The sequence below is a fragment of the Patagioenas fasciata genome, chromosome 11, assembly GCF_037038585.1.
Source record: "Patagioenas fasciata isolate bPatFas1 chromosome 11, bPatFas1.hap1, whole genome shotgun sequence".
In the NCBI taxonomy this organism is placed as follows: Eukaryota; Metazoa; Chordata; class Aves; order Columbiformes; family Columbidae; genus Patagioenas; species Patagioenas fasciata.
The window spans coordinates 9,999,732-10,017,510 of record NC_092530.1 but is presented as its reverse complement, the minus strand read 5'-3'; the positions used below and the strand labels follow the sequence as shown (position 1 = coordinate 10,017,510).

At 39.4% G+C, this 17,779-nt stretch overlaps 1 protein-coding gene across 2 annotated transcripts in view; it reads left to right on the top strand.

Moving 5' to 3' along the window:
• Window positions 1-17,779, top strand: part of ATRX (ATRX chromatin remodeler) — an 84,144-nt gene that overhangs the window by 24,264 nt on the left and 42,101 nt on the right. For both annotated transcript variants that reach the window (XM_065846381.2, XM_071813424.1), the window contains 4 exons: window positions 400-3,314; window positions 8,521-8,596; window positions 15,018-15,148; window positions 15,653-15,856. In XM_065846381.2, the coding sequence (XP_065702453.1) occupies window positions 400-3,314; window positions 8,521-8,596; window positions 15,018-15,148; window positions 15,653-15,856 (3,326 nt within the window). The remainder of the gene's footprint in view (window positions 1-399; window positions 3,315-8,520; window positions 8,597-15,017; window positions 15,149-15,652; window positions 15,857-17,779) is intronic.

Below are 17,779 nucleotides of genomic sequence, written 5' to 3'. Positions count from 1 at the left end.
AGGGTGACAGAACACTGGCCCAGGCTGCCCAGGGAGGTTGTGGAGTCTCCTTCTCTGCAGACATTCAAACCTGCCTGGACACCTTCCTGTGGAACCTCAGCTGGGTGTTCCTGCTCCATGGGGGGATTGCACTGGATGAGCTTTCCAGGTCCCTTCCAATCTCTGACATTCTGGGATTCTGTGTGATTCTGTGATACCTTAATTTTCCAGCTTTCCAATTCTCAATTGAGTGCTTTTCAGTCATGCTTTTGATAGTGTTTTCAATTAATGGATATCTCTTTATCACCTGAAATTTTAAAATGCAAATTCTTTATCAAATAGTGAAAAATACGTAAGCTTCTCAAATTTGTCACCTTGTAATATAGAGATAAGACTTATATTTCTTATATCTCATTTCAGGTGGTGTGCTGAAGGTGGAAATTTGATTTGCTGTGACTTTTGCCATAATGCCTTCTGTAAAAAGTGCATTTTGCGTAACCTGGGTCGAAAGGAGTTATCGACTATATTGGATGAAAATAGCCAGTGGCACTGCTATAGTTGCCAGCCAGAGCCTTTGTTGGACTTGGTCACTGCCTGTGACAGTGTCTTTGAAAATTTAGAACAGTTACTGCAACAAAACAAAAAAAAGATCAGAGTTGAAAGTGAAAAAAGTAAAATATATGACCATACAGTCAAGTTTTCTCCAAAGAGAAATAATTCAAATTGTAATGGTGAAGAAAAAAAACTAGATGATTCACATTCAGGTTCACTAACACATTCTTATAAAGCACTAATGATGCCAAAAGACTTGCTTAAGAAAACAAAAAAGCTGGTTGAAGCTACAGCAAGTCTGAATTCGAGCTTTTCAAGCTTTTTGAAAAATGCTGCAGAAATGAGCCCAGCTGTGCAACTGTGTCAGCTAAAAGCTTATAAATCTATGTTGAGTGACATGAAAAAAACTTGTCTGGCACTAGAAGAAGGCCTGAACCTGGAGATTGAAGCTTTGACTGTTAAAATCAAAGATAAAAATACCAAAGAGAAAAAAACTGATGTTAGAACAGAAAAAAATGAGGTGAAAAAAGATGAAGGAAAGGAACATGTGGCATTAAAAGAGGATGACACCGAAAAGACAGGGAAGAAAGTATCAGAACAGCCTGACGGTGAGCCCATGGATCAAAGTGTTCCAACAACGGAACAAGCGGATAACAAGCGCCCTTCTGGGGAAGATAAACGGTCTGGCAGAAATGAAGAACCTCAGTATGAACCTAATAGTACAGAGGCTTTAGACATGGATATTGTGTCCATTCCTTCATCTGTTCCTGAAGATATTTTTGAGACTCTAGAATCTGCTATGGAGGTTCAGGTTGCATCAGAGGAGCAAGACAGTGGAAATACAGGAACAGATCATGAGACTCTAAATTCAAATACGAAAGTGAACACTCCTGTGAAAGATACCAAAGGTGGTACCAAGTTAAAATCATCGGCTAAAGGAACAAAAGAATTGATTGTAAAATTAACTCCCGTTTCCCTCTCAGAGTCTTCAGTTAAAGCTGAAAATCCAGACAGCCATCTAGAAAAGGGAAATAAGGATGCTGATGTAGCATCTAAAGCAGAAAATTCCGATTCCATAAAACAAAATCATAGTGCTGGCAGTAAACCTTCCCCAGAGATTGAAGCTGCCTCACCTGTGGAGGAATCTGATCTCAGGAGATCACCACGTGTGAAGACCACTCCCCTGCGGCGCCAGACAGACATCAACCCCTTAACATCAAATTCAGAAGAAGATAGCAATGACACCTGCAATGACAAACGTAAGAGGAAATCATCCAAACAATCAAGGAGGAAAAACGATAAAAGAAATTCTTCTGACAGTGCTGTTGATGGTCCTAGCCCTAATAAACTTTCTAAATCAAAAAAGCCATTTGCATTAGATCATAGCTCAGATTCTGATGAGATGCCAACTGTTCTTAAAGAAGTTGCGATGATGAGTCACAGTTCTTCAGATATTGATAGCAATAGTGAAGCACCAACAAAAGATCAGAAGGCTTCAGGTTTTCTAAAGGATCAACCAGTAAAGGATGAAAATGGAAAACGAAAAAGAAAAAATTCCAGTTCTGGTTCCGATTTAGATGCTAAAAGAGGCAAATCAGCTAAAAATTCTGCTGCTGCTAAAAAGAAACGACAAAACTATTCGGATTCTTCAAACTATGATTCTGAATTAGAAAAAGAAATCAAAATTTTGAGTAAAATTGAGTCTGCAAAAAAAGCGAAGAAAAAATACTCGCGAAAAGAAGATAGTTATGATTCCTCTGAAGAAGAGCAGAGGAAAAAAGTAAGTAGTAAGAGAAGGTTAAATTTGAAGAAACAGAGAGATAAATCTTCTGAAGATGATGATGCTGAGAAGTCTTCCCCAGAGAAGGAGATCAGTCGTTCTTCTAAAGATAAAAAAACTGCTAAGGGGTCGGCTGCTAAGGAGAGGATAACCAGAGACTTAAAAGAAAAAACTGGCAAGGGAAAGCGGGATGAGTCTTCTGATGCTGAGAAGTCTTCACTGGAGAAAGAGGAGAGCTATCCTGAAGGTGTCAAGAAAACTGAAGATAAGAAGAGCAAGGATAAGACAACGAAAAAGGCACTGGAAGATTCTTCTTCAGAGAGTACTGAGAAATCTACAAAGAGCGAGCGTGATTTAGATTCTGCAAAAGACAGATTCAAAAATAAGAAAGGAACTGAAAGCAAAGCGAAGCAATCTGAAAAATTGAAAAAGAAAAGTTACAAGAAAGAACAAGGTGATTCCTCATCTGACGTTGAAAAGTCATCTCCAGAGAAAGGAAGTTGCAATTCTTCTGAAAATGACAAAACTCAAAATCAACCAGCGTTTAAAGAAAATAAAAGGAGGAATTTAAGAGAGAGAGTATCTAAAAGAGTCCAAATGGATTTATCCTCTGATGCTGAGAAATCTCCTCTAAAAGAGGAGAGTTCTTCGGAAGATGCTGTGCGAAGTAAAAAGCAAACTAAAACTAAAGAAAAGAAAAAAATGAGTCACAAAAAGAAAATTTCCAAGAAGGAACAGAATGACTCGTCGTCTTCTGATGAGGAGTCTTATGAAGAGAGTAAGAAAAAGATTAAGAGAGGGTCAGTGAAAGAAAGTAAAAAGGGTAACTTGAAAAAGAAAGAGTCAAAAAAGAAGGTGGTTGTCACTTCCTCTTCCTCATCTGATAAGGAAGAAAATGATGAACAGAATTCAACAGGGGATGGAAGCAGTGATGAGCAGAAAATTATGCCAGTGACTGAAAACTTAATGCTGTCTGCTGGTGCAGGATTTTGTCAGTCATCAGGTGTGCAAAAGATATTCATCTAAAAGTATTACTAATATGCTAATAGAGGAAATTTGTAAGCTTTGGGTAACACTTAATGTAGAAGTTTCAATATTCATTTAAATGTTTGCAGCCGGTCAGGTTTCCTGATACTGACTCGGAAGCGCCCATTTCAATTTGCGCGGCTTGTCCCTTGTGGATAAAAGGTTGTCAGTGTAAATGGAGAGGCTGGAGACGCTGCAGTCTGTGATTCCAGCGGGTATTTCCCTGCAGCACAGCTTTCAAAAACCTGTTCCTCGCTTTGGCTGCCCAGGTACTGTTCAGCAGAAGCTGGCTTTAAGCAGCAGGTATTGGGTGAACTCAAATTAGTCAGCTCCTGGTTCTGCACTGGAGGTGACTCTGGAGACTGGTGGCATTGTGCTGTACGTGGTAAAAATCAAGCAGATGATCTTTGTGCCTCACAAGACCCATGTAGCCTTAGAGCAGCTGCTGTTGGTTAACAGAAATCTGCCATTGCTTATTGTTTTCATAGCAGGTTTAATAGTAATACTTATTTTTCTTACCAAGATAAAACTACTTCATCAGTGTCTTATATCCTTAGGAAATTCAGAACTGCTGAATCGGAACACTTGGTTTTAAAGAACTTAAAAAGGAAGGGCAGTTTTCACATTACATGGATGTTAGTCATGTTTTTAATAAATCAGTTTCAACTAGGAAAAATGAAATCTATTTGCTCTTTTAATTACCATGACAGGCATATTGTATTCTGTTTGTTTAGGAAGTCAAGGAAGGGAGCTAGGAGACCTGTGTGGTTAAACAGGGAACTGCTGGGTAAGCTCAAGTGGAAGGGGAGAGTTTATAGATCATGGAAGGAGGGGCTGGCCACTTGGGGAGAATATAAGGCTCTTGTCAGAGGGCGTAGGGAGGCAACTAGGAAAGCTAAGGCCTCCTTAGAATTAAACCTGGCGCGAGGGAACAAGGACAACAGGAAGAGCTTTTTCCAATACGTGGCAGATAAAACTAACACCAGAGGCAATGTAGGCCCACTGATGAATGAGGTGGGTGCCCTGGTGACAGAAGATACAGAGAAGGCAGAGTTACCGAGTGCCTTCTTTGTCTCTGTCTACTCTGCCAGAAGCTGTCCTGAGGAGCCCCGTACCGCTGAGGCCCCAGAGGAAGGCAGGACAATGGAGGAATTTACCTCGGTTGATGAGAACTGGGTTAGGGATCAGTTAGGCAATCTGGACATCCATGAAGCCATGGATCCAGATGGGATGCACCTGCCGATGCTGAGGGAGCTGGCTGAGGTCATTGCTGGGCTGCTATCCATCATCTTTGCCAAGTCTTGGGAAATGGGAGAGATGCCTGAGGGCTGGAGGAAAGCAAATGTCATTCCAGTGTTCAAAAAGGGCAAGAAGTAGGACCTGGGTAGCTATAGACCGGTCAGCCTCACCTTCATCCCTGGGAAACTGATGGAACAACTTCTTCTTGGTGCCATCTCAAGGCATATCAGGGATAACAGGGTCATTAGGGGCAGTCAACATGGCTTCACCAAGGGGAAGTCATGCTTGACCAACCTCATTGACTTTTATGAGGATGTAACAAAATGGATGGATGATGGCAGAGCAGTGGATGTGATCTACCTTGACTTGAGTAAGGCATTTGACACAGTCTCCCACAGCATCCTTACAGCTAAGCCTGAGTGACAGGCTGGAGAGTTGGGCAGGGAAAAATTGAATGAAATATAACAAGGGGAAGTGTCGAGTTTTGCATCTGTGTAGGAACAACCCCAGGTTCCAGTATAAATTGGGGAATGACCTATTAGAGAGCAGTGTAGGGGAAAGGGACCTGGGGGTCCTGGGGACAGCAGGATGACCATGAGCCAGCACTGGGCCCTTGTGGCCAGGAAGGCAAATACCCGGGGTGGATCAGAAGGTGGGTGGTCAGTAGGTCAGAGAGGTTCTCCTGCCCCTCTACTCTGCCCTGGGGAGACCACACCTGGAATATTGTGTTCAGTTGTGGCCCCTCAGTTCCAGAAGGACAGGGAACTGCTGGAGAGAGTCCAGCGCAGGGCAACAAAGATGCTGAAGGGAGTGGAGCATCTCCCGTGTGAGGAAAGGCTGAGGGAGCTGGGGCTCTGGAACTGGAGGAGACTGAGGGGTGACCTCATTTGTGGTGATCAATACGGAAATGGTGAGTGTCAGGAGGATGGAGCCAGGCTCTTCTCAGTGACAACCAATGATAGGAGAAGGGGTAATGGATACAAACTGGAACACAGGAGGTTCCACTTAAATTCGAAAAGAAATTTCTTCTCAGTAAAGTTGACAGAACACTGGACCATGCTGCCCAGGGAGGCTGTGGAGTCTCCTTCTCTGCAGACATTCAAACCCGCCTGGACACCTTCCTGTGGAACCTCAGCTGGGTGTTCCTGCTCCATGGGGGGATTGCACTGGATGAGCTTTCCAGGGCCCTTCCAACCCCTGACATTCTGGGATTCTGTGATTCTGTTTGCTTCTGACAATGTTTCATAGAACTTTCTGTATGTAACTGTTGGTTCAGATACAGTAATTTGCAACGCTGCAACTAAAATGAGTAAAATTGCAGTGTATTTATGAAGACAGCAGAGAGGACATACTTGCATTTTGTCTTTCCTGGAAAGCCATTCTAGGCAGACATGAAATGCAAAATGAGATGATTCTCATTGTAGTTTCTTAAAAATCAAACAAGAACAAAAAACCCACACACCACACCCTTCCTCCAACAGACAGAACACTCAGATTTTAAATTAAACATAACCTTCTTTTTTCCTACCCACTTGCTGCTGACCCACTTGCTCCTGAAGTTTTCCTGCAGTTTAGTTTCTGGAGTGTTGTTACTCTTTGCCAGTGTAGAGGTTGCTTTTCCCAGGTGCTGTGCTGCTTTGGATTTAGAGCCCTGTAAGAAAGCAAAGTTTGATTCATGGTGTTTTGCATCATTGTAGAGTGACAGCTGGAAAATAAGTTTCTTATTCTGCATACTATATAGCTCTTTAATGTCTATTTTTCAAGGTCCTCTGATGCAGTACATTTATTTGCCTCTCCGTGCATGCAATACTGGGGCTTTTAGGGCTTTTCCTGCCAAAACCAAGTTTTCCTTAATGATGCCACTGCTGGGGGAGGTTGCAAATAATGAGTGGTTTGCATAGTGATGAGCTGGTGTCTTGTGTGTGGTATAGTAGCTGCCAGCCCTGGTAAAACACTCTCCCTAGGTAGTCGATTGATGGTTCCAGGTGGCAGTAACACATATGTAAGTTCTCAGCATCACTGGACCATCAAAGAAAAAAACTTTGAAAATAAATTTGCTCAGGTACAGTGTATGTTCACAGACTTGATATTGAAATGGCCCAGGAGGAAGATGTTGATTGTAATATATCAGATGGTATCTGAGGCAGTGGGAGCAATTGTTTTATTTGCAAGTCACAGGTGGCAAGATTGGATAATTATTGGATGGGACAGGCAGATAAGAGTGTACAAACTGGAAAAATTAGATAGTGATGTGGGATGATTGACAATAGAGTTAGACTGAGAGAGGATTGGTTTCTGTTAGCCTGGAGAGAGAATGCTAAAAATGGGGAGTCTTAATTGCAGTCTTCTAATCACCTAATGAGTAGTTATAGAGAAGGCTGAGCCAAATGTATGACAAAATAATGAGAGGCCGTGGATACAAGTTTTCGCAAGGAGAAATCTGATTAGATACTAGGAAAAAATTCTGTAAATTGAGAATGGTCAAAGCTTGAAACTGATTGCACTGTAAAAGATTAGAATCCTTGTCCTTGGAAATACTTAAAACTTGACTGGTCAAGGCCCTGAGAAGACTGACCTCACTTTGGAGCTAGCACTACTGTGAGGCTGGGGTTGGAGTAGGTGATGTCCAGAGGTCTCTTCCAGCATTACTTATTGTATGGTTCTCTGAGAATCTGCCTTGGTTGTATTATTTTAAGAGGAGCCAAACTTATATTTTCTCTTCAGTTTGCTTTTGGCTTAATAGGTGAATAAATAAATGAGTCTTTTTTGTGTCTGAACAAAGTAGGTAGATCATTGAATGAGACTTAGAATCTGGTTTAACCAACAGGATACTTACATTTATCTAAGCCTAAGAGTGAGGAACTTTTTGTGATCATCTCTTCTGCAGTCCTGTGAGATATCAGCTAGTGGTAATTCCAAGACAAGCGTATGTTTAAAGCGACTCGGAGCAAGCCTGTCACGGCCTTGTTTTAGTGCACTCCGCACAGGTAGAAAACAAACAGTAGAGATTAGGAATGAGTGAATCTCAGTTCATTAGGATTTTAAGCTCTCTCTTCCTCAGCCTAATTTTAATAATTAGATTTGTTTTACCATTGGGGCCAGAAGAACAAGAGAAAAGAAAGCGGAAATGTTTGGGAGTGTGCTAGAAATAATGTGAATTCCTCAGTTCAGCCAGGAGAGTGCAAATGAGTTTAAAGGCAGGTATCACACTGTGCTGTTCTTTCTCTTTTATGTGTCCCATGCTCTTGGGTTTGATGTGTTACCCATATGAGACAGTATCCATGGAATACAACTGTATTTTGATATTTGCAGTAGGGATAGCACAAGTAGTTTTCAAAATGTAAGTCTTCACACATGCACAACAGATGTACGTACATTGTATTTGATACTCTGAAAGCAAAAATAGACAAGGATTATTGTTCTCAAGTACTTCTTAATGGCAGCAAAGTAGCTTGTAGGTTTGGTGATTCTGTAATATATTTATTTGGATCTTCTTTTCAATTTACACAAATTAACTAGTGGAGCTTCTGAAATGGAGCTGATAACTTCCTAGGAAACTTAGTTCTTAAATCCTAAATGGAGTATTCAGCCTCTGGATGTTTTGGTGTAAAATAAAAAAAATCACAGTATGTATTGTAATAAGGAGAGAATTGCAAGTTGTGTGTAGTAACAAGCATAATGTCAGTTAAAGTGCTGCCTGAAAAACCAGATACTTTTATTAATGAACATTTTTAGTTTTGTATGTCAAGCTATGTAGCTGGCTTTTTTGTTGGCTACTGGAAAAGTGGTGGTACTACCACGCTATTTTTATATGTGGATTCTTGATGGAGACTCTAGTTTGTATGCTGTGTTGTTTATTGCTGATTTTACATGTATTAAGTGTTTGTGATTTTACGTGTATTAAGTGTTCATGTTTTTTTTTTGGTTTCCGCTTCCTTCCTCAGGAGATGAGGGAGAGACTAAATCAAGGACTGTTCCAGTGGAGGAGGAGGAAGATGACGATGATGATCCCGAGAATAGGTATGATACCATCCGTAAGATTATAACACACCCTAGGCGTGGGCGCAAACCGGCGCAACGGAAGAGCAAGCAGGTTGTAAAAACCACGACTGCCTGCCTTGTAAAGACTCGCTCACGGGCTTCCCGCAAGTTTGAACAAGGGGCCAGAAAACAGAGGCCAAAATCCAGAAATGCAAAGAAAGTTTTTAGAAGTGCAAGCTAACACACCTTGCATAGGGTGTGTTATAAATGCACTACAGCACGGTCCATTTTATGTTCCCATTGCAAGTATTTCATTCAGGCAGGTAAAAACCTGCTGAGAAATGTTAATTTCAGCTAGTTTTATGAATAGAAGGTAAAAATTTGCATCTGTGCAATGTGCAGTGCTGAAATATTTACAGATTGCACTTGGTTATTACTGTTACATAATTTGTTTTTTAAATTGAAACACCTTTTCTCAATAAAGAGAAAACACAAACATGGGGAAAGCAGTATTAGGTATTTTCAGTTGTTGAATAAACTGAGTTTTAATTCATTAAGGAATACCTGCGGTGACTAATGTGATAGTTAAGGCGCTGATTCTACAAGCACTGTGCATAGGCTCAACTGGTATCAAAGAGATTAATTATAGATAAACATTTTAAGTATTTGCATAGATATTTTCAGAATTGTGGCTTATATGTATTGCTTCAGTTTCAAGTTCAAGAAAAATGAATCCTTGTAAGGTATAATATAGTTAGACGTGTCATACTTCACCAGTACCATTGTAGCTATCAAAATCAACCTGGCTAGAAAATGTAAAAGCTTCTTTTCCTAATGAGTGAATGCACGACATGAAGTATCGCTCAATTGTGAGCTGCAGTTTCGTTTTGGAACTTATTTTAGTTAGACCACAGAGTTCAACACATTTTTACACAGTAGTTCAGAACCTTTTTTTTTTCCATATAGCATGTATGGGACCAGCTTCATAGCTTTGCACAGTTGCTGATGGAGCCTTTTTCTGCTTGTGAGCCTTACTAGTTTAGGTGATGATATCTTTTTCTTTTTTTGGAGTTGTATGTTTTGACCTGTGGCTGAAGTAAATTTTCAACGCACTTTTATAGCCTTTACAGAGCTCAGTTTGGCATCAAAATGTTGCTGCTGATGTAGTTATTGCTTGTTTTCAGTCACCAAATTTTAATCAAATAATTCAACTTTTAAAGAAAGATGCTCTTAGGGACTTGACAGCACAGGATCATAAGCAGAACATGTAAACTTTGGTAACAGGAGATCTTTTTAAAACTTTTTTTCCTTTTTTGTTTTGTTTCTCAAGTGTTTCTGGTTGATAACTAAACCAATACACTTTTGTCTAAGCTAAGTGCTTACCATAAAAATGTTACTGACAGATCTTAGTTGTTAGTTTAAGAGCTATATTGGGAAATGAGTTAACCCAATTGATAACTAACAAATCAGTTATGACTTTGAGGTTGAAAGATCCATTTCTGTACTTTGTTTTTAAGCTGAAGCATTGTTGGAAGTTTTTATTTAGGGAATAATTTGAATATATATTTATGAGATGGAGAGGTATTTTGTCAATAAACAGCTTTGTCAACCTTCAGACCTGTTAACTGGTGACTGCAGTCTCATTTTACATTCATCGTGCATTGTATTTGGCACCAAACCCATATATATAAAATGTAAAAAGATGGAACAAATTTCAAGACATTAAAAGCTTGTTCTTCTGTTTACTCAACACAAAGTGTTTAAATAGTTTACCTATTATTCAGATAAGTTGCCTATTTTCTTCCAGGCCAAAGAGGGTACATAGTAGTGTGGGGACTCTCATGTTTGCAAGTCCTTAGTTTAGATGTTCTGTTATTTGCATACCTTTGGATGTGCATGACATGAATATTAATAGTCTGGAAATTATCTTTGCCAAAATGCAATATCTAAGTGGGTCATAATGTGACATACAGTACTGTATGGTTTCATCTGATATTGTGTAATTATCTATTATTGGTCCTTCTGATCTTATAAATGGTACTGTTTTAATGTGTTTGCAGTAGTTTTGTTTATTAAGAAGTTAATAGTGTATTTAATGCAGTATGCCTTTAAGTATTTGATGGTTGCAATAAATTTTTGTAAAACGTTTTTCTTGTCCAAGCATTTAATTTAATACAACTCTGACAGCCTGAAAATCGGACTGTTTCAATGAAGACAGTACAGTATTTAGAACACGGTGTTTGGCAGTTTTCACTATTTCTTTTTTAAAACATGTATGACATTTCATCCAAATACTCATCTCTTAAAATATATTTTACATGGTTCAGCATTGTTGAATGATATACCAGAGGCCCAGTTAATTCAGTAGTGTTCTAGCTGAAAGAATGATGGCTTTTATCAGCCACATAAAAATGTCCTCCCCCCACACACCCCAAGAGGCTTGTTTTGGGCACCCTTATTTCTACATATAATTAGTAAGTATTTATGGGCACTACGCGTGAGTCACTATAATCTAATTGGTGGTAATACGTCTTGATATTTAACTAATATTTAAAATTATGACTTTGTAAGAAGAAAAATTCTTTTTACAGTGGTAGATTGTCTCACCGAGATTTTCGACAATCTATAAATGAGTCCACTGCATTTGCACTCTAAAATTCATGAGTAGGAATGGTGTAAATTATCATGTGGACTTAACTCTGCATCATGAGAGGCTGCACCTACTATTCCATTTTGCTGAAATGTCCAAGGGATAATTTTAGATAGTACTATACTGTGACTGCACAACTTCTGGGCAACTTCCAGTTTGCCTGTCTCTTTTAAAAGATGTTCTCTTCTAGCGTAAGTTAAAAAATGTGTAGTAATCAATTAGTTATTTACAAATTTATATCGTTGGTGTCATTCTTACAAAGGTTAAATATTTGAATCCCTATTTCTATAAAATAATACATATATAATGTTATTTTATTCTGGAGTTGTTTTTGTATGTCCTGGTTAAGATTCCAATCCCATTCTGTAAGGCAGCGTATAAATACATGTTGGGAAAACGTCCTTTATACAAATCTCGCATCACGTTTGAATAGATGGAGCGGGTAGGCAACGTGACGCGTGCTCAAGGTCACAGCAGATAAGTGGCAGAAATGAAAGAAATGCTGAAACTTCTTTGTTTTTTTTGCTACCCGAAGTCCCGTGCTGGAGGTCATATTGCTCTCTGTGCCTCTTAAGTTATGTTTGTAGTGTTCAACTGTTACATATAGTTGGCCAAGAATATCTTCTATGTCCTTGACCCAAGTAAATATTATGGTGTCTCTTGGTTTTCATGGGCTTCTCTGGAAGAATGTGAGCAGGGGAGCTTTCACACTATCAGAGCTTGTTTTTCTTGGTACTTGCAGTTGGATGTTTATGCAAATATTAAAATGTTAGCTAGCATGTGAAGCCTCTTAGCTTAGAAACCTGGTCACTTTAAATGTGTTTCTGTCTTCAAATAGGAATGTGACATCTTATCTGAGCCACATATAATTTAATTTAAAACCAGTTTCAAGTGTCCAGTACTCAATTTATTCTGATGCCTGTAAGGCATTTGTTACGTCAGTCATTTGTCAGATGTGTTTACAAGACTTAATCTGTTTGATTCTGATATTGCTTACACTTCTAATCCCTATCAGATACATAGTTACATTAAAAATAGGGATCTTTAAAAATCTGAATGTCTCAACAATGTCTTACATGTAGAACATGTAGAAGAGAATGCTGCTTTTTGCAATAAAGAAACAGGTCCTACTCAGTTTGATTCAAAGTGGTTGAATGTTGATCCTAGCTAAAAAATGTCTAATTTTTGATCTCAGAGTATAAAAACAATAGCTTATCAATATTATTATAAATAATGATTTGGAAACTAATAAGTTTACCCGGTCCGGTTGGTGATTATGATGATGATTAGTAGGAAAATGACAGCATCTTCTATTTATGGATAGTAGATTTTGTGGGTGATTTTTAGGTGAACGATACATTTGCGCTTTTTTGATTGAAAAAAAATTCATAAAAGAGCAAATAAAAATGTATATCTTCTTTTGTTAAGAACGAAGTCAGCCTTCGTTAAAAATGTATAAATGAATTTTTAAAAGTGACTTATGTCAAAGGTAAGTATTGTTATCCACATACAAGTTGTGCTAACTTTACTAATGCGAAATAAGACAGTATTACTAGGCAGTACTTTCTGAATTGAATTTTAAAATTTTGCAGTTCTTTTTTAGTGTTTGTGTTTTGTTTTGTTTTGCAAAGCAAAACTTTAATGATGATGCTGTTATTTTTTTAAAACAAGAAACGTAGCTGCTGTCCGTATTTCCTGGAGTAGGATTCACGATTAAAAACTGACGTTTAAAAGCTTTTAAAGGGAACCAACCTGTGATATTCCAAGCAGTTCCACTTTGAAGAAAAAGTTCTTCTGACCATTAAGAGATGGAAGAAATATAGTCTCGGTTTCTTATGTAAGGAGCCATTTATTCCTCTTGCTGCTATACATGATGTGGTGGGTTTAAAAAACAACAACAGAAAAAAACCCAAAGTCCCTTTTCCAAATTGTTAGGACGGAACTAATGCAAAAAACATCTGGAAGAGGATGTTACTTATCTAGGGACTTCAGTAAAGTTTTCACCGCTGTGATCTGTTGATATGTTGGAATTAAAGCTTACTAAGATCGCTGCATTTTAAAGGTTTAATCCGCTATTTCTTCACAAGCCATTTCTCAAAAGTGGGGGAATGTTTTGGATGCTGATGCATAGTCTGTGACTACTCACTGGGCAGTCTTAAGTGTTTGTTCAACCATTTTACTTCCATCTTTTAATAAGAACTAAATATACACTAAGCGCTAGAATCTTCTTGGAAAATATACTGCCACTAAAACAATAGAAAATACTGTATGAAGTGTTAGGTAAGATACCTTGGGACAATTCCCTTTTAAAAGTTCCTTTGTTGTAGGGGCACATTGCATGCTGAAAAATGAAATGCAGATTCTTTAAAACCTGCTACTTCATTTTCTAATGTATCAGAAGCTGCACTTAGGAGATCACTGTTGCTTTGCCATTTCCAAGTGGAGCCCAGATGGTGGTTCAGTTCCCTGGGTTTTGAACTGTTGTTTTGACTGGTATAAAAGCTTCCCCATTCTAAACTGTGTACATAATTAGACACATATACATTAATTCTCATAAAAGACGAAGCAGACTAGATTTGACCTAGGAAAAAAAAACCCACCTTTGTTTAAAATTGGCAGCCATGGAGTGAAAAATATTTCCAAAATTTATATGAGGAAGGCCTGATCTCATTCTTTCAGTTTGTTTTCTTTTTCCCCTGGAAGTACGAGTTTGCAGATAAGTCCTGTATTTTCCTGTGCTTTTGGCATATTTTATATTTTGCCTTGGATAGATTTACATAGGGTTTTTTCCTCTCTCTTTTTTTTTTTAATGTTGCAAGAGCATCTAAAGAAATAGTTTTTCCATAGTAACTTCTTGTACGTTAGCTGGAAACATTCTTGTGCTGAAAGAAAACTGAGAGAAGCTGAGCGAACAGTTTGTAGAACAGGAAATAAGATCATATTTTTCCTTTGAAGTTTAGGTCCTGGAATGTTTTATCAAACCTCTTCCCGTGTGTGTGTATATACCCAGATACATTTTTGCTATAGTTGCTGTAAGGCCAGCGCTTGAAGTTCCATGAGGGATTCAGTGTGGGTTTTTTTCCCGAGGCACTTAATATTCAGTTCATCTTGAGACGTCGGGAGTTGCTTCAATTACTATGGCATCGCTTTTGCAGCAGGGTGAGCCCATGCAATTAGAATGGTAACACAGCTAAGGCAAGCTGTGGAGAGGTAGGGGAATAAATACTACTTCTCTTTTTAACCTGTGCGTTCGTGCATATTGCAATACTCTCTTTCTCCTTGTTTAAAACACGCCGTCAGTGATATGCTGGTTTTAAAACTATTCCCGTTTACGTGTACACTAGTAGAGTAGATTCAGTGCCTCAGGAAATTAGTCTCATGGGTTTAAATCAAGCAGGATAACCATTTTTGGGGGAAATGATTTGAGTGTTAGGATTTGGCCTGCAGCATCTTGTTACAGGCAGAATTCGTAGAGGTGCCTATCCCAGACTTGACAAGAATCTGTCCATATAGATGGTGAATAAAATGAAATGTTTAAGTTAGTACATTTCATAGCTATCTGTAGTTGTTCTGTAAAGCATAAAACCTTTTAAAAAAGCATTGTTTCTGAAAGCCAGTTAACACATTAAATTTAACATGAGATTTTTGCTGATATATCCTGTCTTACCGCAATGACTTGTCATCATGTGTCCTTTTTTTGTTCAGCTTTCAACCTTTTTTTTGAAGTTCTGAATGGTATAGGATTACACTTATCGTTCGTAGATTTACTTGAACAATGGAATAAATAGTTTTTTCTGTTTTACTTCAAAGAATTGCCAAGAAAATGCTTTTAGAAGAAATCAAAGCTAATCTTAGCTCTGATGTGGAGGCATCTTCAGATGATGAATCGGATGAAGGAAAAAAGAAACGTGGAAAGCAAAATGAACACGCAGGAGATGATGGTGAGCACCAAAAAGCACCTAGGAAAAAGTAGTACTATAAAACCTGTCTTAATTTTAAAGACGACTTGGGGAAATTATTAAAGTTTCTTCTTTCAACAAAGGAAGTCATTCATGTTGATAGGTAGTTGCCACATAGAGGCCAATGTACATTATCATGAGGATTATCATCTCTTTTATGCTTCTGTAAGTGTATTTTTTTGTTAAAAATCTGATTTTTGTAACCAATTCAGTAGGACCTGTGACAAATAGTGTATACAGAACAGAAAGACGTGCAAACGCACAGGAGAGATTTGATTAACATGCGCAGTCATTGGAACAGATAATCCAACTGTTCAGGCAGTGTAAAAGACTTAAAATTTGAGGGAGCAATGATATGTTGTTGCCCATAATTTCCTGGAAGAGCACAGAACGTAGCCTAAATTAATTTAGATTTTAATTCTTGCAAAATTTAAATAAGAAAAAAATGACTGGTGTGGGTGTTGTACTGACTCTTATCTTTGACAGGAGGGAATAAAAAAGAAGCTAATTCTGAATCGGATTCTGAGGAAGAAGAAGAGGAGGAAGAAGAAGAAGAAGAATCAAAGAAGCCAAGATACAGACACAGGCTGCTGAGGCACAAGCTGACCGTGAGCGAAGGAGAATCTGGTGAAGAAAAAAAGGTGAAACCAAAAGAGAAAAAAGAAGGGAAGCGCAGAAATAGAAGGAAAGGTACATAACCCAAATGTTTTTTGTCACAAAAAGTGCTTGCTTCTATAAAAGAGGTCCAAAGCATGTCAGAATGGAGACCTGAAACTCCATAATTTTATAATCTCTGTATAAACTTATTTGTGTATTAAATCTAGAATTCTTTTATCTGTCTTTGCTAAAGTTTTATTGAAAATGTTCAATACAAATGCAGATCTCTCCACTTACTGTATCCTCTGATTAGATTAATCTTGTTGAGTCTTCAGATATTGATCTTACATAACAGAGGCAAGCCCAGTATATCTAATTTGTGACAATCAATCTTGTCATGTATGTAATTTCTCCAGCTTGGACTGCTAGTAGGCACTTGTGCATCAGAAATTTCTCCGTCCTAGAACTGAAATGTTGCAAGCTTTCCTTGCGCACCAGAGGGCACTGTGCTCGACTCAGATTTTTCCCCTTCGTTGTTGCATGCAAGAGCAAGGAATCCGTCAGCCCCTTGCATGGAATCATTGTGAGCAGAGGAGGGGAGCGATAGTGAAGATAAATGCTGGACTGCCGCGTTTGTCAGTGGAGGTGTGGATAGTGGTTCGTGGCCCTAATTGAGGGCGCACAGTGCTTCCCTGTTCCTCGCGTTGCACCAGTGCAAGCCGTCTTCTGGATGTCCAGATTGCCTAACTGCTCCCTAATCCAGTCCTCATCAACCAAGGCAAACCCCTCCATTGTCCTGCCTTCCTCTGGGGCCTCAGCGGTACGGGGCTCCTCAGGACAGCCTCCGGCAGAGTAGACAGAGACGAAGGCACTCGGTAACTCTGCCTTCTCTGTATCTTCTGTCACCAGGGCACCCACCTCATTCATCAGCGGGCCTACATTGCCTCTGGTGTTAGTTTTATCTGCCACGTATTGGAAAAAGCTCTTCCTGTTGTCCTTGTTCCCTCGCGCCAGGTTTAATTCTAAGGAGGTCTTAGCTTTCCTAGTTGCCTCCCTACGCCCTCTGACAAGAGCCTTATATTCTCCCCAAGTGGCCAGCCCCTCCTTCCATGATCTATAAACTCTCCCCTTCCACTTGAGCTTACCCAGCAGTTCCCTGTTGAACCATGCAGGTCTCCTGGCTCCCTTCCTTGACTTCCTACCTGTCAGGATGCTCTGATCTTATGCCTGGTAGAAACAGTCCCTGAACACTAACCAACTCTCTTGGGCCCCTTTACCTTCAAGCAGCCTTGCCCATGGGATTTCCCCTAGCAATTGCCTGAAAAGGCCAAAGTTTGCCCTGCTGAAGTCCAGGGTTGCAATTCTGCTTTCTATCCTGCTCCTGCCACCATCTCATGGTCGCTGCAACCCAGGCAGCCCTCAACCTTAACTGCTTCAACCAGACCCTACTTGTTAGTGAGGATGAGGTCCAGCAGTGCACCTCTTAAGTCGGCTCCTCCACCCTTTCCATGAGAAAGTTATCGCCAAAGCACTGGAGGAACCTCCTAGACTGTGGCTGGCTGGCCGAGTAGTCCTTCCAGCAAACATCAGGGAAGTTACAATCACCCACCACAACCAGGGCCTGTGACTGTGAGGCTGCTCTCAGCTGTCTGTAGAGGACTCATCAACTTACTCACCCTGATCTGGTGGCCTATAATAGACCCTCATGATAGATTCACCCTTGCCAGCCTGCCCCTTAACTTTCACCCATAGACTCTCAGCTTGGTCTTCATCAATACTCAATACTCAAGGTTTGTAACAAAAGCTTCTGTTTAACTAAAAGTCATCTCTTGTTTTCTGAAGTTCTGTACTGTTCCCTGTCATGTTCTCTTCTCACCCACTGTCTGTGAAATGTGATGCTAATATAATACTTTCTGTCATTTGCTTGTAAAGTATAGGTAGATGTGTTCATGCATAAAGATCTCAAGTCTTGTTGGCCTAACATGCCATCTGCCACGGCTTAACAAGTGCTTACGT